The sequence below is a fragment of the Phodopus roborovskii genome, unplaced genomic scaffold, assembly GCF_943737965.1.
Source record: "Phodopus roborovskii unplaced genomic scaffold, PHOROB, whole genome shotgun sequence".
NCBI classification, from domain to species: domain Eukaryota; kingdom Metazoa; phylum Chordata; class Mammalia; order Rodentia; family Cricetidae; genus Phodopus; species Phodopus roborovskii.
The window spans coordinates 58962941-58990872 of NW_026126418.1; the positions used below are offsets into that span (position 1 = coordinate 58962941).

General features: G+C 38.8%; 1 protein-coding gene across 1 annotated transcript in view; it reads right to left on the reverse strand.

Moving 5' to 3' along the window:
* Arhgap15 (Rho GTPase activating protein 15) overlaps positions 1-27932 on the reverse strand; it is a 620277-nt gene that overhangs the window by 38059 nt on the left and 554286 nt on the right. The window contains exon 13 of the mRNA XM_051184740.1: positions 22746-22851. Coding sequence (XP_051040697.1) covers positions 22746-22851 — 106 coding nt within the window. The remainder of the gene's footprint in view (positions 1-22745; positions 22852-27932) is intronic.

The following is a 27932-nucleotide window of genomic DNA, read 5'->3' on the forward strand; positions in this document are numbered from 1 at the left end:
GCTTACTGTATGAGGAGAACTTCCTTCCAATCTAGCAGGTGTGAGAAGGGTCATACTGCTGCTTATTCCCCCAAACTTTGGAAGTTTCTTACTGATGGAGGATATAACTGAAAACCATACTGGATAAACACTGACGATTTAGAAATATAAATTTAGGTTTGAATTCTGGGCTCACACACGAAGTAGCATAGAGCACATCAGGAACCTGGAGAAGCACGTCCCCTTGTGTGCGGTGTTGGTTGACGTAGGTGGTCTAACTATCAATTTCTCAGACTGCAGCTGCAAGTAGGCTAGGGCAGTACAATGTCACTTAGTTAAAATGAAGCTTCCAAGTCTGGCTCTGAGTGACTAACTGTCCTTACCTGAACATACATAGAGACAGTAGGAACATTCAGGCATAGAATCGAGACCATGAGATTACCAGGAAGCTAGAAAAAGGTCATTCAGCCACGGAGAGTGGCCACAGAAGAAAGGCTGCCTGTGGTGTTTGTCATGGCAGGCCTCTGGCAAATAGTCTCTTTGGACTTTGGATTCACACGGAACCCAAGAGTACACTGAAGAATATAATAAATACTTTTCACTCTGTATGATCTGAGTGCTTTCTCAAATAATTTCAAACCTTAATTATAAAGTGAATATAACCTGTATCAAATTATGAATATGTTAACATATTGAATGGGGACAGGAAAAATAAGCACCAGACCCAGGCTACATAAGCACTTGAAGGTAGAGTAAAAAAATCTGGTTTCCTTGACCACATTGTCATAATATGCATACATAACAGTTTATTGAATCCAGGCTGTGTAGACAACCAGAAGAACTCTGGCTCCATACTGTCACAATGCATGCCCACAACAAAGACTCAGGGAGAACAGCCCCTTTCATTCGATCTCTCCAAGTATTACCAACACGAGAGCTGAAAACCTTACGTCTGTCTGAAGTTTATCTATGTATCCATGCATAAGTTATTAACTGGGCTCCCTGGGCTCTGCTGATGAAAATATTAATATATTCAAATCTCATTCCAGCTACTACAAAACACGGCACATCAGATAAATGCATTAATATCGTCCTTAGACAAAAGACTCCAGGATCATTTTTAAACTTTTCTCTTGTTTCTTGGACTCCTGCTGAAACATGGGTGATATATAGCCTAATAAGGCAAAGTGGCTATCAGGTGCTGAAGTATTGGGTTGACTGTATCTATAAAACTCTGTTTATTGTACTTGAAATCCAACACTCTCTCGTGTGAATTATGTGCCGAGTACGGCACACAGCATCCAAGACAGAAATGTTTTCTTTTGAGTTTCTCAGACATTTTACCTGGTGGCAATGAGTTGGACTGCATCCAGATGTCACCCTGTGGCAGACACCATGACCTCTGTCCTGGAAACAGCCTCACCTGCATGAGCTAGCTGCTTCTTCAGGCACAGTGAAGCCTCCACAGAGTTGGGAGGTAGATCTTTGCTGAGACCTCAGCAAGCCAAGTGGTATGGCTGGAAGAGTTCAGGCAGTGATGGAGGACTAATACTTGGGATTTAGCCCTTGAGATTGCCACTCAGCATTTTTGGAGGCAACGTGTATATTTATAATGACCAGCCTCTACCCTGTCCAGCTTTGCCTTTTTGCTATTGGCTGCATTTAAGGCCCTTTTTTTTTTTTTAATCAATGACAAGCTAAGTGGGTGGTCTTCTACCTCCTTCTAGCTGTAGGAAGAAAATAGTGACATAATTTTTCACAGCCTGAAATAATTGTGGAAGTACAGATACTGGTTAGGCTTGCTATGAATTATTAGTGGAAAAGTGGGTCTCAGAAGTACGTTACATGTGAAATATTTTTCGTCACTTGAACATGTGCCGTCCAGAGCTGGCCCTGTTCTAGCCGTCACAGGGAACAAACATTTCACATTCCCAGATGCTCCCAATTTGGTGCGGTTTGGAGTGTAATTTAGATCAAACGTCTCCATGTAAATGAGTCAGGGTTTCTTAATTAGGTGCTTCTAAAGCAAAACCTTGGACCACATCAGTAGGTGTGGGTGTGGTGCCCACAATACTGGAATCTTTCCTGTATCATTCGAATAGAGCCCCCCTCCTGCTTTGGTTGTTTTTTCAGGCAAAGTAATAAATCTGCAGATGGCATAGACAGAGAGACGCTGCTTCAGAAGAGCTGTCTGAAAACACCGCTTCTTTGGCAAATGCCTTAAAGTAGGTCATTCTGCTGTGATTTAGCTTTTTCTTTAGATTTGATTGCCAGCTTTTTGTTCCCATTACAAGTAGGGTGCATTCCAGTCCACAGACTTGTTCTTACTTTTCCAACTGGTATTTGTTTACTAGCATTTTCAGATCTTCATAGAAAATGGCCAATATCCTGTCACAGGGCTAATCATGTACTTGACCACAAAGCGAAATGGATCCTGGTGATAATCTGGGGATGCTGAAATATTAAATGCCTTAAACACCCAGTCTTCCCACAGCAAAACTGCCTTGATTTATATAGATAGGTTTGTTGAAATAATTGCCCCATCTTTTATACGTGTGAAAAGAAGAGGTGACAGGATGTAAATGGAAAACTTTTACAGGCCATAGAGTTGTTTGGATAGATATTCAGGTTATTCGCTTTTGCACTTGTCATTGTTTGTGTTTTTTATAGGGGGAAAAATGACTGGGTCCCATTTCCCTATCAAGGCTTTGGGATTTACATGCAGAACTCCCTGTGGCATTAATGAGTTACCTGCATAAATTCCCTGGCAATCGATGGCCACATAGACCTTGTTTGGTTCTATTAATTATTCTTCACAGAACCTTGACACTGACATTAAATGAGGCCTTAAAAAATCTTGATGAAGGTCTTAAGGTATCTTTTACTGTTTAGATATTAGCATTGCAAAAACTATGTCTAAAGCATTATTCATTTTGTGGTACCATGGGGAAGGAGAAGGTGGAGATGAGGTGGCAAGAGCATAAGACATACAGAGTGAATGTTCTGGCTTTAACTCTTCATTGCCCAAAGTCTAGTTTTGCTAGAACCAAATTATGGCGCTCAAATTGTAATAATGAGGCAAATAACAGTTAAACTCAAACTAAATAAATGGAATATGTTGTTTTCTCCAGATTGGTGTTGAATATGGTGTCTTCTCCAAGGCCAAGTTTTGTCTTGGCAAATTGTTGATGTTTTCAGGTGAATTCCAAACTGTCAATTAAAAAGACACAAAGTGACTGTTGGAAAGGAGGTACATTTTATATTATTGGCTAGGTATGTTGTAAGAGTGGCTTTTAAGCGTCTTCTTAAGGGACAGCTTAAGAAAATGGTTTAGCATACTGTTTTCATTCATTTCTAGTAACTTTCTTTCACTTAGATGGGGCATAGAAAGTTCTGATTAAGCAAATGTTCTGGTTAAAAACACTTATCATCATATGTGGATTAGCAGAAATCAAATAACACAATTAATACTAAAATTACAAGGACACATAATTAGCATCCTTTGATAATTCACAAGGAACTTTTGAATCTTCAAGCTCTCATTAAGAACTGGACTTATCGCTGTGCCAGAGGGCGGTTATTAGATAAATGGGTGACTATTAGAAGTTTCTGACTGGTGAGATGGCAGCTAATTGAAATTTGTTTGGATCCTTTTGGGCAGGAGTTATTTATTGGATAATGCTTATTGGATAACACTCTTCAGGTCTGGGTAATGCAGCTAATGTTGATTTTGCTGTGTATTTTCTCATTTTCCTATTTGCTACTTAGTGGTTCTTGCCATGCTTGATCCTAGGTTGCATTTAATTCCATCTTTCTTGACTGATTCTGAAGTGTCTTGGTGAATGCATTCACTTTTGTGGTTTGAAACATTTACTCTAAACCAGATACATCTCAATCTGTTTCCTTTTTTTTTTTTTTTTTTTTACCCAATGCCTTTCTTTACCTACTTACTACAACATTTTGTCAAATCACTTTACATCCCTATCCTTTATCAGTTATGCAGGATACTACAACTGTAGAAAAGATTCCTGCTCTCAACAAGGAAGGATCAGCTCTGTGTTGTAACAGGCAGAGTAGATCTTCTGTGGTTTCAAAAGGAGCCTGGGGGATGTATGCATGCTGGGCTGTTATTCACATCCAGTTCTACATTCTATAGAGGTCCCTTTAGTTATAGGTATTGTGATGCCTTTTAGTATAAAAGAGGAAATCAATGCTACAAGAAGATATGCTGTTCAGTGTGCCAGGGAAAGAGGAAACCCTGGATGAAAAGATCGGGTGTTCATGATGTGAATCCAGAACTTTCTCTGTTTGAGGCTCTGGATGCTATGCAATGTTAAGTGCTGGGGCTGGATTCTGCTTAGATTTTCAACCATGTCAAAAACCCATAACAAAAGTCACCCCTATGTTTGCTGAGGAGACTGGTTCTAAGGACTGGCTGGGATAACAAAATCCCTACATAAAGATCAAATTCTTTATTTAACTGAACATATCCCTATATACTTTAAATTATCTTTAGATTATTTATTACAAGGGATACAATGCCAGTAATGCATACATAATTGTTGTATAATTCAGAGAATAATGACAAGAAAAAGAATCTCCGTATGCTTATCATAAATAGGAAAAAAAATAGGTGGTGTAGTGAGTTGAATCTTCAGATGTGAGAACACAAGGTTTTCTATTCATGTCATTGAAGTTCACACACACACACACACACACACACACACACACACACACACACAGACACACACAGCTTAAAACAATGCTGAAGATGGTAAGAGCAGTTGCTAAGGAGTGAGTCAATGTGACTACACCCACTGAGGAAGCTGACAGACAGTCTTCAGTTGTTCTCTTAATCCATCAGAAAGTGGTTTTCCTGTCAACCTTTGTTCTCCCAGAATGTAGTCCCAACACATGGCTTCTTCTAAGCTGGGTAGTTCAAATCACTGCTGCTCAAATCCTACAAGTGCCTTCCCTTCTTTCTAAACTTCCAAGGAAGACTAAATCCTCTGCATTTCCAAAGGCCTCAAGTAATCTGTACTTGTCCTCCTGTGGGTCCTCCCTTTCTCTTGCTATCCTTCCTTCTCTACAGTCATACTGGCATCCTTGCCTTTGTCTCACCTCACATTGTTGCATAGTTTATCCTAATGCTGTAATGACCTTATCTTTACTTCTACGCACAGCACTTTCATTTTCCTTTTGTTGAAAATGTATTGTTTCCTCACATAATACATCCTGATTATGGTTTTTCCCTTCCTCTACTTTTCCCATCTCCTCTGCCCCCACCCCTCATCTGGAACCACTCCCTTCTTGTCTCTCATTAGAAACAAACAGGATTCAATGGGGGTAACAATAAAATAGCATATAATAAGATAAACAAAAATTTAATGCATTGGACTTATATAAAACAACAACAAAACAGAAGTCAAACAGCAAAGAGCACCAAGAGAATGCACAAGAAACAGAGACCTACTCATTTGCACACTCAGGGATCCCATAAAAATAGAGTAACAAAGAGAGCAGAGTAATCTATACACCAGTTAAAAATAAACAGATGAAATTATAAAAAAATAAAATAAAGAGCCCTGACATGACATTATGAGACAAGGAAGTGAGGTCATCTACTGCTGGGCATGCAGCCTACCCTTAAGAGTAGTTTGTTTCTCCAATGAGATTCCCTTGAAAGAAACTAAATTTTCATTTCCAAGTGGTTATCAATTGAAAATTGCTTCTGGTTTGGGGATGGAGATATGTGTCTACTTCTTTCAGCTCTTGACCCCAATTGGTACAGACCTGTGTAGGTTCTGTGCATGCCGTCTCAGTCTCCATGAGTTCATATGTGCAGCAATCATGGTGATTTTTAGGGCCTGTTTTCTTGGTGTCTTCCATCCCTTCTCGATTTTACATTCTTTCTGCCTCATCATCCAATGGGTTCCCTGATCCTTGGGAGGGGGTATTTGATGGAGACCTCCCTTTAAGTGCTGTATGGCAGTTTGAATAGGAATGACCCCTATAGATTCATTTGAATGTTTGACTCTCATTACCTCTCCAGCATCATCTCTGCCTGCATGCCACCATACTTCCTGCCATAATTATAATAGACTAAACCTATGAACTATAAGCCAGCTTCAATTAAAATGTTTTCCTTTATAAGAATTGCCATGGTCATAGTGTTTCTTAACAGCAATAAAACTCTAACCAAGACAGGCTGGATGTTCCAAAGTCTCTCACTCTCTGTGTAATATCTGGCTGTGGGTCTCTGGGTTTGTTTCCATCTGCTGCAGGAGGAAGCTTCTCTGATGGTGTCTGAACAAGGCACATGTCTATTAATATAGCAGAATATCATTAGGAATCATTTTGTTTCTACTTTTTTGCTTGCTTTAGAACAGTCAGTTGGTTTTACCTCAGGTTCCTGGGCCATCAAGTCAGGGCTCTGGTTCTTGGTCATCTAAGCAGTGTCAGGCATGGGTCCCATCTCATGGAGAGGGCCTTCAGTCAAACCAGATATTGGTTGGTTACTCCCACAAACTGTTTGCCACCATTGCCCTTGCATATCTTACCAGTGTAGGATTACCAGCGTAGATCAAAGGGTTTGTGGCTGGGTTGTTGTTTGGCCTTCTCCTTTGGCAAGATACAGTTCCCATACCACTCTTCATCCTCCCCATCTCATTTCATCCTGGCATTGCTTTCCTTATCCTATAGGTTAGCTTCAATACGTTGTGCTATCTGCGTTAGGTTTATCATAGGCTTCACAAAAGCAAGGGATATTTCTAGGCAGATGGGGAATTTTCAGAACTTCTTGTGGACAATAGTTGATGTTTAACACTAATTTCTAAATACTTCAGTTTTATTGGTGGACTCACATTGTATAGCCTATAGGCTCAGCACCTTGGCACAGCCTCAAGCTCTTCAGTTCTTCACATACCATTTAAAAAAGATCAGCAAAAACATACATTTCAGAGTATCTTAAGGAGCTCTCCACTTCCTGCTTATTTTTACAGCTAGTATCAGAAACAAAAGCTAGCCTAGATAATGATGGGTTTCCACCTTTGCTCCAGACTCTTTTGGACCTTCTGTTCCTCCATTTACTTCAAAGTAGCACTGAATTATTTGCGATAATTAAATCATAAATCAAACTTATTTAATTTCATAAGATTTATTTGTGCATAAGGATTTTGGCTGCATGCATGTATGTATGTATGTATGCAGGCATGCATGTGTGCCATGCACAACATCCCTGATTCCCAGAGAAGTCAGAAGAAGGTGCCAAATCCTTTGGAACTGGAATTACAGGTGGTTGTGAGCCACTATGCAGGTTCTGGGAACTGAACCTGGTCCTTTGCAAGAGCAGCAAATGTTCTTAACCACTGAGCCATTTCTTTAGCCCTAGAAACTATGTTCTTTTCTCACTTACTGCTCAAATACTTGTATTGTTTCCTCAAGAGGCATCAAATTCCAACTTTCCTGTGATCCCCACCCTCATCTCCAGTCACTTCCTGTATTGCAATACCCCTTCCATAGCACAGTGCTCTTGTCCACAGTTGAGTTTCCACAAGACTTCTTTATTTGAGTTGTCAGTTGTAGGTTCTACTTAGCAGTAAATTATCTTGTCTCTTTCCTTAAGCTCTTCACCTTATTAAATTGGTAGCTATGGACAAAGGGTATCCAACTTTATGTTTCTTTATTTTCTCAACTCTCTTGACTTGATGATGGCATGTTACATTCTTCTTGTATAAGTGTTTATTATGTTACCTTTAGGTAGCTGAATATTCTAAATGATTTAGTGTTTGAATGATATCATATATACATGCATACATATATATATATATGTATAAAAATGATAAGTGGGAGTTTTTTTTCAGCTTTAAGGCTAAAGCATATATGAAGATATATATATATATACATATATACATATATGTATATATATATATATATCTTCTTTCCTAGACTACAGCAGTTTGCAGTATGTCTAAATGGAGAGAACCATGTTGCTTCTAGGGATAAATTGATATTTCCTTTCAAGTATGTGCATTTCTTCTCAAATATCAGTGGCTTCTATTATTAAAAAGTCACAAAATATGCAGATATTACTCCAAAAACCACTTAGGAAATAACTAAAGAACATAATTGTCAATCCCACCAACAATTACAATCCTTAATAGTACATCCATGTTTTATCATAAAAGCCTTTTTAACAGCAATAAGCATGTTTGTCTTCAATAAGCTTTAAAAAAATGGCCTGTTTACTTATTGTTTCTCAGCAACTCTGGAATCCTTTCCCTTCCTTAACTGACCATGGCTTAAGTAAGCCTTGAGGATCTGTCTCCTCTACCCTGTCTTTTTTTTGCTCATTTTGAAAGCTCAATGATGCCAGCTCTTAGGCATCAGAACAGGCCTCTTGCAGGCTCTCCTCGATGGTGTAAGCAGTAAGTGAGGAATAGGAACACTGTCTTGGTCGGGTAGGTATCTCACTCATGAGACAGATTTAAGGATCAAATTCTTTCATTCCCATCCTCACTATTAAGTTATTGTGGAGGGGAGTTTAGATCACATTATTTATTTGGACTCTCCAAGTATTTGCTTCACTTATTTCCTAGGACAAATGAAGAGAGTTGGATATCTCTAGTTGTCATAATGCATTTTGAAGACAGAGTTCTCTTTGCCAGTCTCTCTTCTTTGCCTACAGAGAACCTCTTTTCTTTCCTGTAGAACTTGGTTTCTGAAAGTCTGGCCCCCAATCCAGCAGCAATTTCCCTTGGAAAGCTACTTATGCAGATTCCTAGGGCCCATGCTAGACTTTCTGAAACAGAATGTATGTTTTTTTAAATCAAATCCTGCAGTTGCTTACTTTATAACAGCAGACTTTAAAAATGCCCAATGACAGAAGTTCTGGCCACAGAAGCAGCAGGCACTGGTAGCCTCCTTCTTCCCATCTAGCATCTTGACCTGTTCTCTATCCTCAGCCATCTCAATCCTTCTCTCTACTGCAATCTTTCAAAACCTGCTTACTGAGTCTGGTGAATTAGTTACAGGGTACTACAGCTGAACCAATAGAGGGCACTCTTCTAGCCAATTAGTCATCACCATAAAGTCCATCTGATGGATTCTGGGCTTGAGAGGTAAGCTCCTTGGATAGGATGCAGGATGGCAGCCCTTACCACTTGTGGTCATTAAGGTTCCCGTGGTGCCTTTTGTGAAAGGAGAGATTGTTAACCTCGGTGTCCTGGCTGACTTCCAATCTGTGTAATTGCATACAGCCTACCTAAGTCAGCTCTGTAGTTTCAATTAGGTAAAGCATTGTTCACTTCTTGTATTAAACTGCTGTGCTGTGTGGCTGCAGACTGCTAATTAGCTTGTGTTTTCCAAGTGGCTGCATGATGAACAGAACGCCCCCCTCTGGTCATCCTCTTCCCTGTTCAGCATTCTCCAGTGCCCTATACAAGTGCATGCTTCTTTTCTTCTGACTACTTCCTGGGTTAACGTGCAATGGGATCAGAAATTACTAGATGTGACAATAACTATCGCTTTAGTTTCTTTTGGTAGCAATATGCTCCGAGTTTATCATCAGGTTGGGGAGGGATTAGGCAAGGGTTGGAGCACATGCTTCTTATTGCCTATAGGAAGAAGAGCAAAGGAAGAATAAATTCCCTTCAAGCTGAGGAGCAAGAGCCTGTGGGTAAACTGGAAGCCAAAGGGGCACTTTGTGTTCTTGGGAGAGAAAAGTTGCCTTGGAGAGGAAAATATTTTCTGTGATGCATAATTTTTGCTACAAAAATTTCCAAATGGAAACATGCAATTCACATTTGGGTAAGGTATCCCTTTGCATGCCTTTTCACTATGTCAACAAATCGATTATAATTTGATGCCCAAGAACACAATCACAAATTTTAAGCTGTCCTTTAGGGAAGTTTCTTTTATTATTTTTCAAATCTCAACACTATGGGAAACAAATGAAAATCAATGATGGAAATAAACAAATAAGTGAACAAAACTTGGGAAAGGAAGACATGGCAAGTTTGTGTGGGTGAGCAATGAAGGGTAGTACAAGAAAAGGTATTTAGCTAGTGCCAGGATACTAGCATGATTTGACTATCTCCACAGAGGTTCCTCTCTGCCTCAGTGTTTTATTTGTTTTAGTGACAATGGGGAAAAAGGAAAGGAGCAAGGGCTTACACAGTGTGATGCAGAGGCTGACTGAATGCCTGTTAAAGATCAACTAGGTTACAAATTTCAGTCAGAATAGGAGGTAATACAGTGCCTGAGAATGCAATTCTGGTATGGAAACATTCCCAGGCATGGGCAGGGAGGTCAGTACCACTGTTCAACAGGGTTCCTACATCCAAGATACTTTCTACTTTCCCTGGTAAAATTGTCTTCATTTAGCATTGATCAGACATGTTTACCAAATAAACATTATTCCAAATACATATTGTTTCATGAATAAATGGGCAGAGGGATAACATGGGCAATGGTGATTGACCTGGAAGAGTCCCTAGAGTGCAGGACAGGAGAAAGAATTTAAGGCTAATGGTGACACAGGGGAAAGATTGTTGGGAAAGCAGCTCAATCATAAAGAATGAAGGTAAGACTTAGGATAGGAGATGAAATACTAGAAGGGAGACTTGAGGATCTCTATACAAAGCTTGTGAGTTATGCTTCCGAATTCCTTTTGCACATGCTAGCAAGAGGGATCTGTGTCGAAATTATAGACCCCAAATATTGTTGAATTAAAGAGAAATAGTCTTAAAAATCCATTCTATCTATCTATCTATCTATCTATCTATCTATCTATCTATCTGTATCAATAACTATATCTGTATCTACCTACTTATTTTAGCTAGGGATAGAACCCAGGATCTTGCGTGCTAGTGAGTTATGTCTCCCAACCCCCAAATTCCAATCTCAAATTGGAGTTTACTATTTTGCATAGGGTTTCAAAGCCATTTTCCCGGTGACTTGACCCAAACCTTTGTCCCTAGAAGCTCTCAGTCACGTTAAGCCCATGAGGTTTTATTTGTAAAGTGCTTCAAAGTCAAGTGTGGGTCCAGCTTGCTACTGGCCACAGGCCAGCTCTTATTTATGGCTGAGATTTCCTCCAGCCCAGTGCTACACTCCAGTCATTCTCCAGCCTAGACTTTACAGCCCTGAGATCTGAAATCTCATACACAATCTGCACTTTCTTCTTACATGAAGGAAAAAAAAAAAAAAAAAAAAAAAAAGCAAAAAACAACGATGTGGAAATTTGCAGCTACCCCATCTTAACTATTCCTGGATGTCACCCTGCAGCTCTAATTTCTGCTTTCTCCTCTGCATTCTGGGTACTGCTGCCGGACTTGTCAGCGCCTTGTCACTGCTTCCTGTTGCGTGGGCTACCATTGGACTCTGTGTTCCTCACAATTATCCACAAACCCTACAAATCCTTCACAATTAAAACATATATATATATATATATATATATACATACATACATATATACATACATACATATATATATATATATATATTAATAGGTAGGAAAAGGAAACTACATTTTAAAATGTAGTTTGCCAAAGTGGGGGCTGTTTGTAAAGTCTCCCTGCCCTGTGAAGGGTCCTGTTGTTTTGTGTTTTCTAGTCCTGGGATAGTCTTTTGTTCTTGCTGTAACACGGACCAAAAATGTGTGGGAGCCAGTATGATTTAATGAAATAATATACAAATGTCAAGAATACTTTCATGTCTTGTGTACAGACCATAATAAATTACTTGGATGGAATGTTTTGCTTTTCTCTTCGGGCAACAACCCCATAGTTTACAGTGAGCTTCACTGATAAGAAGTGCCTAAGAAGTATATTAAAACTAACCCATTTTAATGTAGGATTAAATGACCGAGGATTTCACCCAGATTCAAAAGACAGAAGGAAGCCTGCAGAAGACATGAAGCATGCAGGAAGGAGGCAGTGAGCTATTAGGGTTGTCCTGGAATTCTTATCAGCAAAGGGAAGAAAAACAAATTCAGTAAGAATGAAAGCGAGTGAACTAGTTTCTCAGAATTAAAGGTGAACCAAAAGAAATTGGCAGCTGTCTGGATTTGCCAGCCAGGGAGGCCATGGTGTCAGATACACGTGACAGATCCAGAGACAAGGCAACACTCCCCAAACAGCTCTCTGGAAGGGCTTGCCAGGAAGCCAGATGCTGCTTCTGGAAGACTGTCTTTCGTGGTTGGGCATCTGGGTTCAGTGCTTTCCATTTAAAGGGGAGAAAGGTGGTGGCAAGTGGCAGCCCCGTCACTGCCCTTCCAAAAAGTGCTATTTCTAAGTGAGAGAAACACATACAGAGGCATCAGTGGATTTTTACATGGCACTTATTTTCAAAGACACAGTTGAAGGATGCTTTCCAGTATTAAGAGAAACGAGGGAGGAAGAACAGGAGGGCGTCATAGTTCTGTAAAGGCCCCTGTAACTATCAGGGGTTCTCATTATTTATGGTACACTAGGAGTTTTATTTGAATGACTAGGATGATACATGGTGTGCCATTAGGGGGATTGACTGAAGGGAAGTGCCTATCCAGGCTGTTTCTCCTGCATTTTTCTTATCATTTTGGTTGTGTGCCTAGCTAGCCTTTAATGGCTGAGCCATCTCGCCAGCCCTCCTGCATGTTTCTTATGTGTCACCCTCTTCTTCCCAGGAAACAGTTGAGTGTTGGTGTTGGCAGGAGACACACTGTGCTGTGGTAGACTGGAAATCAGGTGACTTGAAGTCTGGGTGATTTTTTTTCTCTCTCCTCTTTGAAATGAGCTGCCTGTGATCCACAGTGCAGACAAACCACATTTCCTTATCCACCAAAGGAGAGAGCAGGCTTTGTAATCACGTGTCTTCATTTTTTCATTCATGGCTTTGCTTTTATTCTTATTTTATTTCTCTCCCCTAAATCTCTCTTTTCTCCCTCCTTCAATCCCCCTTTTATTCTCTACTTTCTCCACTTGAAACTTAATATTTGAAGATAGTATGAAGCATTGGGGAATTGAAAAAAAGGACAAGGAAGTTGGGATTGATGTGCTAGGATCTGGGACTGATAAAAAGTTCTCTCATGAGTGAGAGACCTTGGGATACTCAGCCCTAAAAAGCATGTTGCCATCAAATCTCTGCGGAAGAGGAGATAAAACAAGTATAAGAGCCAGAAGGGATAGAGGACACCATGGAAACATGGCCTTCTAGACACAATAGGGCTGGCACTGAGGCAGCATGGACAGGGTCTGCTTGAGTTTGCACCAGATGGTAAAAGAAGTGGGCACATAATGCCTTCATCTCTAATACAGAAGCTATCTCCAATTGATAACCACTTGTAAAGGAAAAATAAGTTTTCTTCAAAGGAGTCTAAGTGGGGAAACAAGCCACTCTTAAGGGTAGGCCCCAGTTCAGCAACAGACACAAAGGGAACTGAAAGATATCTGTGGACATTATTTGTCTCATCATGCTGAGAGTCGGAGTTTTTTTTCCCTACCTCATAGGTCCTTTGTGTATGTATTACAACCTGTAGTTTGGGGTTTCCATGGGATTCATGTGAGTGTGAATATGTGTGTCTTTTCATCTATCTGTGTTTCTTGTGTTTTCTCTTTGGCTGCTTTTCATGTTTGGTTATTTTTTCATGTTCCATTTTGTTTTGCATTTATGTTATCTTATTTTGTTATTATTCCTTAGACGCCTGTTTATATTCTAAAAGAGAAAAGGTGTGGATATAGATGGGAGGGGAAGTAGGGAGGAACTGGAGGTTGTAGAGGGGAAAGAAACTATAATCACAATATGTTGTATGAAAAAAATTATTTTCAATAAAAGAAAAAAGTTCTCTCAGTAGGGAGTTAAAGGAAGATGTAAACTTAGTTCTTATGTTCCAAGACCTATTTCTAATTCCAGATAATACTAGATTTAAAAAAAATCACAAATAAATATGACCTTATGATGTAGTATTAAAATTGCTCCAGTCTGGGGTAGGGGGGTCATAGTGTCTCTAATGCGGCTGCAGCCTGTTAGCCCTGTGAATGTTCCTTTCTCACTCTTGATATGTGAGGATTAATAAGGAGTGTTAATATTGTCTCTTCTGTGGTCAGAAGAGAGATGTTCTTCCTCATGGCAATGATGGCAGGGATCAAATGAGGCTAAACACTTGAGAAGAACAGCAATTTACTTAAAATGGGGTATTTCCTAGTCCTAGTCTGAGCTATGTCAGATTTCTAACATTTCAGGCCTAAGAAGCTGATCTCACCTAGATCCACTTACTAGCTTATAGGTGATTATCATTTTCAGTGAAGTCCGAGAATTCCATTGATTCCACAAAATTGTGGGGGCACTGTACTTATCTTTGCTAATAGTACTATCAGGAACTCAAGCAGCTACATTCCTTACCCCTGTGGCCAACCCATTCATGGCAGAGAAGGTCAATTTTTGTTTTCAATTTCTATTTACCAATATTTCTAAGAGCCCAAACTACAGAATAGCCAAGTTTCCTCCTCCTTACTCAATGCTATGTTTATTTATTGAACATTTTTTTAAATGCTAGGTGAAGATAAGAATATTAGCTGTTCATGGCTAGAAATCTACCCATTGACCTATTATCATTAGAACTTTCCATTTTATTTATTTATTCATACTAAGATTTTGTGCATACTTTTTGGTTAAGCACTTTCTGGGCCTCTTTTGAGAGATTAGTGGTCTTAAGCACAAAATATAATACCCCTCCTTCTGCCACATTTTCTTTCTGTAAATATGCTTGTTCTCCACGTGCTTTTTTTATGGCACTGTTTCATGTGATTTCCACCGTTAGAAGTTTCTAGGGTTTTGTTTTCAACTCATCCCTTGGGGTTATTTGTGACCTTATACCATTGCCTTCTTTAAAGTGATGGTTTCTAGCTTATATAAAGATATATTGGCTCTACTTTACTACATTAAGCTACTGGAATATAGATGGTGACCTACTCACATTATGAACTAATGTCAGGCCCTTTTGTGCATTCACTTTGCTCCCTTTCCTGCATGAGCTACAAGCATTGCCTCACAGCTAGTTCCAAGCCTGGGAACCCTCTTAGAAACCTCATCTTACCTCCTCATTTGCTTAGAGAACAAGTGCTATGGGCTGTGCTTTCCCAGGAGTGCTTGGGGCTGACCTGCCCCATTCTCCTAGCTTTATCCTGCCATAGTCATCTAACTCCTCTTAGACTTTGGTTTTGTTTCACTTCTTCTCTGTTTAGTCCTTCCTATGCAATCCTCTTGCTTTACTTCCACAGTGGGAGCCCTTCCATAACTGTCCTGAAATTCAAACTCCTTTATAATATCAGGATTTTCCTAGCAATTTATTCTATCTGAAATATTCTGAATTCCTATTTTTTATTTCTATTTACAATCCATAACTTTCTTTATTCTGAAGGACATATTTTTCCACACACTCTATGCCTGGGTACACAGGGCAGTTTGCCATTTATGTTCACAAGTTCTATATTGGAGGAATCAAGTAGCTGTTTAATTTTATTTTTTACATTTGTACTGAACATAGGCAGAACAGCCTTCTTGTCATTATTTCCTAAGTGGTAGCAAATAGCAATTATTTCCATATTATTACATTGTATTAGGTGTTATGAAAAATCCTGACATGATTTAAATTTAAATATAGAAAAGATACCATAGGTTATATACAAATACTCTCTCTCTCTCTCTCTCTCTCTATATATATATATATATATATATATATATATATATATACCATCTTTAGCTTGTTGCCTACCAAATGAATACACTTAAAGCTAGCCTGTGTCATGCATTTTGAAGGTATTCTTTGAAGTCTCTAAGCTAAATTTCCACTCTTGTTGGGTGTTTCATGCTTTAAACCTTAAATTCAATGGCCAGACACTTTTATGTCTGTAACAACTTAGGTGCTAAGTACATTGACTCTTGTTCAACTATCTGTGACTATTTAATTCTTTCCATTGTAGAATGAAAACAATTTCCAGTAAATATATAAACAACAAGTGTGTGTGTTTCAATAAAATGTTATTGACAAAAACAGGAAGCAGGGTAGATCTTGTCTAAGCTTGAGACTTTGTCAATCCAGTACTTTCTGTAGGCCCAGAAGATAACAGACACTCATTTAAAGCTTTATAAAGGAGATAGAAGACAGGGTTTTACAACTGATGAACAAATAAGTAAGAATTTATTCAACATATTTCAAATATTAAAGATAATATTTGTTCAATGTTGTATATTTCTAAGGGCTGAGACTGGGGCTATAACCTTTCTTCTAATCCAAGTTCCAAATTCCCAGTTCTTTCCATTAGGACAAACAAGGCCAAGAATCTTGGTGAAGCCTGTGGTTAAAACTTCTACTTCTCAGCAGCCAATATCCCTGTGGGTGAATCTTGATTAACAACACTAGACGGTCATAGATAGGGGAGTAACAATGATAAGTTTGCTGTTTTCTAATCTTTATTCAGATGCAAAGTCTAAATATCTCCAGTAATCATTTCATTCCTGCTTTGAATGTTTATCTCTCAAAGCCTTCTCTTTGAACAAGGGGACAATATAGTAAGGGTCATTGTACCTTGGTCCCATGTTCGCAAATTTTATAAATTTTGTGTTAAAATGTCTTCTAAGTTAATGACATTTTAATAATCACTATGGGAATCGAAAACTATACTCACCTCATAATCTGAGTAATTATTTTTTATCAGGCTAGACTCCTCCCACAAGAGTCCAGGTGAGGGGCTTCATGCCTACTGGAAGTGCATTAGCTCTTCTAAGTGATGAACACAGGCAAATAAGCCACTGCACTTCCTGCTTATTCCAAACATCTTGCTACCTTCGTCCCCAAAGGAAAGGAAAAGAAAGAGAAAAAGGGAGAAATGGATGAAGGGAGGAAGTGGGAAGAGTGAGGAAGGGAGAAGGAGAATAACAACTTGGACACATTCCTCATTTTCCAGTAAAAATACCCACGACCTGAAAAATCTTTGGATATCAGGTGTTGTGGTTGGGTGGAAGACCAAAGTGTACAGAAAAAGAATGCAGTGCCAGAAGACAGCATAGCACAGAAAAACACACCCTGTTCCAAAGCACAACAGTCCTGAGCAGCCTGAGGCCCACAGAAGTGAGCCACACCAGTGATGCTCTTGAGGACCAGAGAGAAAAGAGAAAGAGATCCCCTGGGTTTTGGAGTACATTTTAACCATATCTAACCTCCACTGCATATCAGAAATGCCCACAGTGCCATTCTAAAGACTGGGCAAATGTACTGTTTCCTCACCACAGTTTCCACACACTCCACACACAGCCCTCCTATTTCTTTTTTTATTTAAATTTGAAACAAGGTTGTTTTACACATCAAACCTGCCCCTCTTCCCCTATCACCCCCACCAAACCCCAGCCATCCCCTTTTTGCTCCCCAGGGAGAAGCTCTCCTATTTCTAGGTCATCATCATTTAAATTGCCTCAGATTTGCTTTTGTAGGACACTTTATTTAATATCCACGAACACCACAAAGGCTTTAAATATCAGTTCACTCTCACAAAGTAGCCACAGCTCAAAAGTTGCTCCTTTTAACATGGCATGCAAGTGGCATGATTCCCTGAGATCTGCCTGTTCACTCAACATTTTTTTTTACCTTGGAATTCTATGAACAGCTGGGCAATTTTCTTAGAGTTAATGCAAAAGGGAAGATTTTAAACCTTCCCTTTTAATTTATTTTACAATGTGCAAATCTCTTCCAAGAAAGCTTATTTACACTGAAAGTCATCAGCAAATATTTCCCTGTAAGAATATTTTCAGGAATGCTTGAATTCTACTTTCCTTCCTTCCTTCCTTCCTATCAGCTGGAGATTGAACCCAAGGCCTTATGTATGAGCCTCTGGTACTTCAAGTTATTGTTAAAAACCATTTCTAAGACATTTTTACTTTCCCTGAATAATGTACACATTATTCATATGAGGGAATTAAGTGTTCTTTTGTATTTCCCCACCCTGAATTCTGAGATTGTTTTCGTTTTCCTATGTGTAACCCATAAAGTAAATCTTGCTAAATATTTTAATTTTGCTTGATTCCAAAGCTTGTTTTCTTTGTTCCCTTAAGATCTGGAAGAATTCTTTCTAGTACTCAAGTCTAACTACAGCTATCATAGGGCTTTGTAGCTTCTTTCCTCCTCTGTCTGCTATCTGAACCAAAGCAGTTGTAAGCTGCCTCTCTGACACAAATATCATTGTGTAATTGTGTGAAGCATACACATTAGTGGCTCTTTACTTCTCACTTCCTTTAATTGCCCCCCCAACTGCTACCCACTAATAAATAGACCATTTTCCTACAACTTTCCCCCCATTCATCTTTAGTTACCTGTGACATATTTTACAGAGATAACACTTGATTTTTATATGGTGATTCAGAAGGCATCACTGGACCTTTCTTGTCCAAGTACTATAGTGTTAATTCACCAAAGTGGCCATTTATAATTTTTTTTTTGGCTGATAGCATTTTCAGATTAATACTCATTCTGAAATTTTGGTCTCTATCTCTGACTACAGGAATTGGCCCTAAACTCAGATCTTTACATAAAACAATCACATCCTTCTCTTGTTTTTATATCCTAAAAGTATGCAGTTCTTCATAGAGTAAAACATGAAACTGCAATGCTGCATAATCTCAAAAACTGTGATACTGTTTAGGAAGACATCCTTTCCTCTATTTTGCAAGGGCAGACAGAGAAGCATTTGACCTTGAGTTCAATTGAGAAGGACTATGGACCTTGATACTTTTGAGCCTCTGTAGTCATTAAATAATATTATGCATAGCATAATCACAGCCCTGAACAAGTGCTGTTTTTTTTATGGGAGATTTCCCCCCCCCCCACCTTCCAGTCCAGCTGTGCTGTAGCATGCTTTCCCAGTTGGTAGTTTCTCTGCTTTGAGGGCAGTGTTTAAGTCAAAGCTCTGAAAACATAGTTCTGCTCTGTTGACTGTAGAGTATGGAGGTCAAGTGGAATTTTGGCACATTGTTATGATCCCTCCCCTTCACTAAACAAACTTCAGTACATACACATATACTTTGTAATAAACACAACACACAAGTATTGATGGTATAGTCTCTAAAGGACTACCAAATGCATCAAGAATAAGGAAAACATCCTAATGATTCTTTCAAACATGAATATATTTAATTCTAGTTGAACAATCTTTCTATTTAGTTTCCTCAAGCTTTGATGACATACCACAATGGGCTGTTTATCAACAACTTAGAAAAATGCTTGATTCATAATTAAACTCAGTTTATAAATTGGTACTGGGGGGAATAGTGCCACACTGTCCAAGAAAGTTTGGTGGATGATAAATTACACATTTTCCTCACCCATAACAACAAATCTCAAAAATGTGAATGCTTTGATGTAACACAATAATCTTATCTAAAAATTTCTGTTTTAAATATCTATTTCCAGCTTTACTGAACTAAACAAAAGATCTAACTAAGTTAGAAAATCCATTTAGATACCAGAAGCATGCTCATATAGGTGCTGCATCCCTGAGCATAGAAAGGCCTGGTGCTCAAAAGACATAGCACTACATAGATTCCATGTGTTTCTGAGGGGAGTTTTATAGCAATTCTTAGTTTATTTATTTTATTTTATTCTTTTTTTCATTAAGAAACTTCTACTATTCATCTTAGTCTTATTTTCCTTTCAGTCAAAAAACAGAAACAACTGAGGCTAAGTAATGGATATTTCTTAAGAATCCTAAGACTGGGTGTATCTTAGTACTAAATAATGTAATTTTTGATTTGTCTTCTGACTTTGTCTATTTAGAATTACAAGAACTCTAGTTTTCAACTGCAACTTGAAAACATGTTGGGTAAAAATCTTGAGAGGAAAATAATAACATAACAGGAATTCTTAGTCTTGTGCCAGATATTTTACATATACTCTTATTTAATTCTCATAACTACAAGATGGCGTATTATTTAATCTAGCTGTAGATGACTGAGACCATAACTAAAACAATGTATGGACCAAGGATTTGGTTCTAAGTCCCCATTTTCTGTTCATTTAAGAGCCAGGATCTTTTCCTATTCTATGCTGCCTCCTAACTCTGAAGGATGCTCAGAACTTTGAGGGAAAAACTAACTCGATGCATTAGTTTATTATATGTTCTCTAAAGCAATTACTGCTTTAGTGAGCTATGACATAGGGAAACCTTGGAGCACTATCCTTAAAGTGGTTAGACAAGTCAATTTAATGAAATGGATGGCAGTTCTTGGGTTGCAAATGGTTGAAGAATAATGTGTGTGGGGCTATGGGCTGTAGTACCAGAAGCAACATACACACATATGCTTGCATGTGCTTAGAAACAGGTCTGAAAGGACACATAAAAGAATGGTAGGTACTTCTGTTCAGCAAGCTAACAACGAATTGGGGAAAATTTCACTTTTTAATGTATATTCATCACTGCTGCTTACATATTTTGTGTGCAGTTGCATGTATCACATTCACAATGAAAAATAATTGAATGAATTAGTCGAATAGTTTTCAGGCACCATTCATCCTAAATAGTGACCCAGGTGATTAAGCAACTTTAACCTCACAAAGCACAACTGCGGTTTTGGTTCACTGTTCTGTGAGCAGTGCCCCGATGCTGTGCATGCAGAGCGAGGGCCCAAAGTCACCACATGTATCACACTGTGCCGTACTGAATATCAACAGAAGGCAATAACTGTTATTTCAGATGCAGCATGGCCAAAATAGAGCTTGCAAACCTGCTCTTACCATTCCTCCACCAGGTTTGCCCATCTGTGCATGTGGCACTATCATTTCGCAACTTGCCTAAGCAGAAACCCGAAGTGGCACCCGTGGTTTAAAACAACAGCACACCCAACCCGACCCACTTGTAAGATTTCTTGACTCATTTCTCTCTAAAGCAGTGGTTCTCAACCTTCCTAATGTTGCAATCCTTTAATGCAGTTAATGCAGTGGTGGTGACGCCGAATCATAAGATTATTTCTGCTTCTACAGCACAACTGTAATTTTGCTATGGTTGTGAATCATAATGTAAATATCTGTGTTTTCTGGTGGCTGTAGATGACTCTTATGAAAAGGTCTTTGACCCCTAAAGGGTTGCAACCCACAGGTTGAGAATCACTGCTCTAAATTCTTGTGCTAAGTTGCCTCATCTCCTGCCTAGGCTACTAGAGATCCCAGCTGATGGTATTTCTGCTTTCATATTTGTAGTTTATTCAGCAGTCAGAGAAATCTTATAGTTCCTCAGTTGACCATCTTCAGCGACTCCTTTTTGCATGAAAATGTGAGACTTCTGTTTCTGAGCCCGTATTTCTTACTCACTAGATGCTAGCCATTCCCATCTGCTTTCTGCTTTTCATGGGGATCATTTGGGACTCTGGAGCTTTGTATATGCCCCCACCCTGTTCCTCGGATACTCCTTTCTAATTGACTACATGAATAATACCTTATCAAAGTGGAATGCAGCGAGTGTAAGTTGTGTAAGTTTGGTCACTGGATTTGGTACCTGGTGGTCCTATATTTTAATGCCTGTCTGAATCATTTCATGTTTTCCCCATGATATTTGTGAAAATCAACATGGTCCATCATGGGGCTTGGCAATGGTTCTAACAGCAAACATTTCCTTGGTAAAAAACAAAAATCAAGGGAAAATAATAGGTCTTAGAAGCTCCCCTGGTTCTTCTTCCTATCTTCTTGAGTCTGTTTTCAGCCTCTGCAGTAAGACTGAGCACATAGGAAGTGGGGAGGGGGCAGTGAATGGAGAGAGAAGTAGTAGAAAGAGAAGGGGAGGAGAGGAAAGCACATGCAACTAGGAAGATTGAGTTAGGGTAGGAATAGAAGACAGGAGAGAGAGAGAGAGACAGAGAGGGAGGGAGGGAGAGAGAGAGAGAGAGAGAATGAACAAACATAAAAGAAGGAGCCATTATTGGTTTGAAGAGAAAACTGAACCTAAAGAAAGGTCTATAGATCTACAAGACTGCCACCAACTAACAATTTGAGCAACCGTGGAAAGGCTATCATAAATGCCCTTCCTAGACAGTGAGATCAACAACTAACTTATCCATCATCATGGAGCCCTCATCTAGTACATGTTGGAAACAGAAGCAAACACCCATAACTAAACACTGAGTCGAACTAGAATCCAGATGCAGAGGGAGAGGACAAGACCAGGTTGCAGAAACACATAGAGACAGCTGACCTGAACAAGGAGGAGCTAACGCCCCCCCCCCCCACTGATAGCTGGGAATCCAGCATGGAACTGACTCAGACCCCCTAAATATGGGTCTCAGCTAGAAGGACTAAGTAGTCTAAGGGACCTCAGACAGTGGAACCAGGATGTATTCCTGGTGCACAAAAGGACCTTGCGGACACATCCCCCATGGAGGGTTACTCCCATAACCTAGAGACAGGAGAGAAGTCCTAGTCCCTACTTCAAATGACTTGACAGATTTACATGACCCACCTGGATGGCATTGCTCTAAATGTGGAATTGGGGTGGGGGAATAGAAGGGGAAGGTGGTCAGGGAGGGGATGAGGGAGGGAGGGAGGGAGAGAGTGAGAGGGAACTGGGATCGACATGTAAAATAAAAATAAAAAAATAAAAAAAATGTTCACACACACACACAAAAGACTGAGGTCAGTGAGAAAAGATCTCTGGTAGACACATTGGGAAACCTTTGGCTTAGAAATATAAATTAAATGTTCTTCATGTCAATAACAACTATAATACAACATATTCAAAACTCACATAACTTACTTAGTCAGATGTCCAAAGAGGATTTTCATGGTGTCATGATTTGGTGGAGGAAGATTTTTTACTAGGGACTTTATAGTTTCAATTCTTGCATTGCTGTCTTGTTTTTCTGAAATGAAATAGAAAAGAAAGATTAGAAAAGGCGGACATTCCATACTTATATGAGAGGGTTTCTAAGGAGATTTTTGGACTATGACCTAGCAACTAACAGTACTGATCATTGGTTCCCACCTGGTTTGTTTTTACTCTAAATTAGACTATACTCACATCAAAACAAGACACAAGACAAGGTGATTTTGGTGCAGTATTTGCTGATTAGATATTGAATTGCTTTTTTATATTGTTATTTTCAAGGCATGGGGTGAATAATGCTTCCCAAGATGTTCATGATTTTTAATCCTTTGCGAGAGAATCTTTGAAGGTGTGAGCAGGTTAGGAACTGACACAGCAAGACATTTCTGGATTGCCTGGTGGGTCATGTGATCTCTCAGGTTCATATCACAGGCAGTCAAGGAAATGACAGAAAGTAAGGAGTTGATAATGAAAACAGAGAAGGGCTATCTGATACAGGAGAAGCCACACAAGACTGGAAAAGGCATAGACACAGAACCTGTGGAGGAAATGGACCTGTCAGTATTTAGAGTTATGCTCAGTGAGAGTGATGGCAGATTGCTAACCTTCAAGATTGTAAGATAACAAGTTCATGTTCTTTGAAGCCACATGTTGGCGTAAGGACACATAGTGTGATTTAATTATGAATAGGCTGCAATTATTGTAAATATTCCATTGTAGTTTGGGTTTTATGAAAAATACTTTTGAAGGAGTGGAGAATGTATTTGTAATAATTTTTATGCCCTTTTACTCTCATACATTTTGTTTTTGCTGATACTATAAGAACATTAAAAGTCTCTCAAAAGTCAGAAGTGTGAAACCAGGTAACTTGCATGATTGAAATAGGTATTTGTTTACAACTGCACGCCCCACTGATTGCTTCCTTTATGCTGTTCCTGTCAGAGAGAGGTGGTGAATGGAAAATGAATCTAGCTCCTTTGTACATGTGTTGTTTTTGCCAGGACCTTCCACTATAGAGTTGTAAATATCTATTCCCCTTCATCACTTACTTCCCATTGAACTATGTGTCACCTCTGACAATATGTTCTCTTTCACTTCCAACCTAGTGTTCCTCAAAATTCCAAAGAACTGTTTATTTGGCTCATGATATATGGGAAAATAGTACATGAGATGGGTACCCACATAGTGTCCATTTTCTTCTTCCTTAGCATGATAATACCATTATGAACAGGAAGATGACATGTCTGGTCAATGGGAACGTTTCACCATCTCCTCTGTGGATGGGGTGGCCATGTGATCAGGTCTGGCTAATGAAAGCCAAAGTTATGTGGGAGCTCTGAAGAGGTTATATGCTGATTTTATTTGTAGGCCATTTAACCTTTCTTATTTCTGCATCTTAGAATGTCTTTACTGTGTGATGAGGTTGAGAATTGAGGCTGTAAACGTGTTAGAAGGAGTGGCTTTGTGGAACAGCAAGACCTGGGTTTCTTTGACATATGAAAATGATCCTTTGTGTCTTTGCAGGTGGATCACTGATACCAAGGCAAATAGTTCCTATAAAGATGTCCTTCTAAAACCCTAATACATAATTTCTTGTTAATAGATACATAGATTTTTATAGGCTAAGGAAGAGTCAGTTTAGAAGCTGGATGTTTCTATGCCATGTTGCAAAAGAAACATTTTATAAGGCATTATAAGAGAATGTTCTGCCTAAAGTGGAGTGAAGGCAGCCTTCCTGGTAGTACCCTGCTTAGAAGCTCTAGTCTTTCCTATTAAAACCACAAAAGTCTATAAACAATGCCTCCCACAGCCAAAGCTTCCAGAATTGCAAGTATTCTTAGAAGATTTCTAAGTGGCTTGGATCACTACACATAAAGAAAACAAAGGGGAAAAAGAAAGAGGGGAGGAAAAGCAGTTGCCATATCTTTTTCTAGAGTAGGTAGCCCCTCTGTCATGTAATGAGTGTAAGAAACAGGTATTTCACAGAGCCCCTAGTGATATGAAATCCTGCTTAATGAAGTCAAGAAAAATGGTGGAGAAGTTGGTCTTGTAACCTACATAAAACTTGCAGGGCATGCTGTATGCTTTGTAGTTAACCTTGTATAGTCACCTGTGTGCAAATGCCTTTCAGTTCCCCCATTAAATTGCATTTTCCTTTGAAACAAAGTGACTTCTATACTTGTAGGTAATAGATTAACTGAACAAGAAAGGAATTAGTGAATGAAAGACATGGGCATGGGTAAGAATGGACAGGTCTTACTTTAAATTCTGTAATAGCTACTTAGTAGCTGTGCTGGCTAGTTTTATGTCAACTTGACACAAGCTCAGAAAGGAGGGACCCTAAATTGAGAAAATGCTTCTGTCCTCTGGTCTGTAGGCAAGCCTGTACGGCATTTCTTAAATAGTGATTGATGCTGGAGGTCCCAGCCCATGGTGCGTGGTGCCATCCCTGGGCTGGTGGTCCTGAGTTCTATAAGAAAGCAGGTTGACCAGGCCATAAGGATCAGTCAATAAGCAGCACCCCTCCATGGCTTCTGCATAAGCTCCTGCCTCAAGGTTCCTGCCCTGTTTGGGTTACTGCTCTAACTTCCTTTGATGATGAATTGTGATGTGTAAGCAGAAGTCAAATAAACCCTTTCTTCCCCAGCTTGCTTTGGCCATGGTGTTTCATCACAGCAATAGTAACGCTGACTGGGATATTAGCTATGTGGCCATGTACATATTTCTTATTTTCTCTGACTAGCATCTAAAAGAGGAGTTTATTGAATAAACTGCAGTATTCAACATAGTTTGCACAAATATGAATGAAACTAAGTACCTTATAAAATGCTCATCTTTCAACCAAAACAACTTTGAGGTTCATTCTGGGTTCAGTTCACCCACTTATAGCACATAGCAATTATCTCCTTTTACTAATTATTAAAATATAGATACTATTTCTTAAAGTGTGTGTGTGTGTGTGTGTGTGTGTGTGTGTGTGTGTGTGTGTTATATGTACACATGAGAGTGCTGGTACTTACAGAGTTCAGCAGAGAGCATCAGGTCCCTTGGAACAGGAGTTACAGGCTGTTTGAACTAGCTGCCCAATAGCAATGCTGGGAAGGAAACTCAGATTCTATGCAGTACTATTAACCATGAAGTCATCACTCCACTCCTAGTTATTGATTCTTGAGTTGAATTTTTGACAGTTGTTGAATATGCAACTGCTCTCCTAGCTGGGAATGAAGTAACATGCTAAATACTTTTGTGATAGCCTGCAAAACTGATCTGATTGGAGAGGGTTATTTATAGGAAGGTTTATAAACTTTATGGTTATGTCTATAAAGATGTTTTACATTAAGAGTATTTTATAAGGTTCCTTCATTTTCTACTTACACATATATACTTGAGGAATTAGACAATTTGATAGTTATGTAGATATTTCTGACTAAGTTGTGCTGAGGGATAAAAACATAGTGAACTAAAGACAAATGAGGAATAATTATTTTTTTCTGACAACATAGAACAAAATCTTTTGGAAGGGTTATAAGAAAGCAATGTTTTCCTATTTAAATCAATACCATATAACTCTTTCATGGCATATAAATAATATAAAAAGTCTAAGTGGGGAAGCATAAAAAACCACAATTGATATATTAAAATTAAAAAGGACACCTTTTCAGTCTGGTTTATGGTGTGTCATGTTAGGATCTAGGATTACCGTCGATAAGCTAGGAATGGTTCCTGAGCTATGATGCACACAGCTTATTGAGACCATGTCAACTGTCTTCAGTTGATTCCGTGAGCCCACAAATAACAGGGTTTTCAGCTATTTCTTTCTTAGCATGTAGTTTCTCTTAAGTGTGAAGTACTCAAAATCTGAGACTATGATGTTGTTGATTTTCCTCTCTTAACATGGAGAAAGTAAAGGAACATTTTTTTTTTTTATACAGAGTTGAAGACTTCTTAGCAGAACTGTATACCAAGAATCACAAACTCTTTTTTGAAATAAGCTCCTCTGTCTGCACTTAATCCTACTTTTATTCTAGTGCCACTGAGTTTTAGATCTACTCTATGCTTTCAGTCATCTTTATTTAGTCCCTCACCTCCAACTAGTGAGTGATTTCAGCCTCTAAACTGGGAACTTTCAACTGCATACAAGACATTTATGCATTCATTTTCACCATACAACAGTGATTCTTATTAAGTTTCTGTCAACTCCTGACTTGCTAGGCTAGTCCCCATCTTCTTAAACTCCAACAAACTAGAGCTTTAAATCAACTTCTTCAAATAGTTTCCTATGCTTCTTGGAGAAATAACATCTCTCATGATATGAAATAGGCTTTAATGTTATGATAAGAATGTGGCTTTGTGTTCATTTATTAATGGTTCTTAGGACACTTTTTAAAAAAATATGGTTTATGAAAGTTACATTTGCATTTATCTGCATGAAATGTCACTACTTTAATACATTTACAATCAAAGGATAAATAGAAAAAGATATAAGATAAAGTTATATGATGATGGAAAGAGTTTGGTACAGTAAAGAACCTTGGGATGGATGACCTCTAGTCACTTTTTGGACTTATCTTTCACAGTCTTATTCTTCTTAACTTATTTGTAGATGCACACTAAATAATATTTCTAAATAGATTCTGTTACATTATATAGATTCAAGGAAAGAAAGTCTTGATTCTACCAGTACATAATTCACAGAAGTCTTATTTGTCTCACTATCTATAATTCTTAAAAGATGGCTGTATCTCTGTGTCTTAAAGAGGTCACTGTACACAGCTGTCCTTCTGAAGTGTATTCTGAACATTAACATGTCTTTTATGAAAGCAAGGTAGCCATTGTATGTCAGGATGTGTTTAGAGTATGGTGACTTCTCTGGGTTCTGTTGAGTTATGCTTTTTATGCTGTGGTTATTTCAGGATATGGTGAGAGGTTGTCCTTGTTTACAGTGATGAGTGCCATCAGGTAGCCTTCTTTCTGTTTCAGACTCTTCTACTAGAGGAACAAAGTCTTTACAATACATTTTCAATGACAAACTATGTTTTAGTTGAAGATGAAAAATTTCCCAAGTTATAACAACTGTTTGTTCAATAGTTTAAGATAATATACATTCACTTTAGGGGG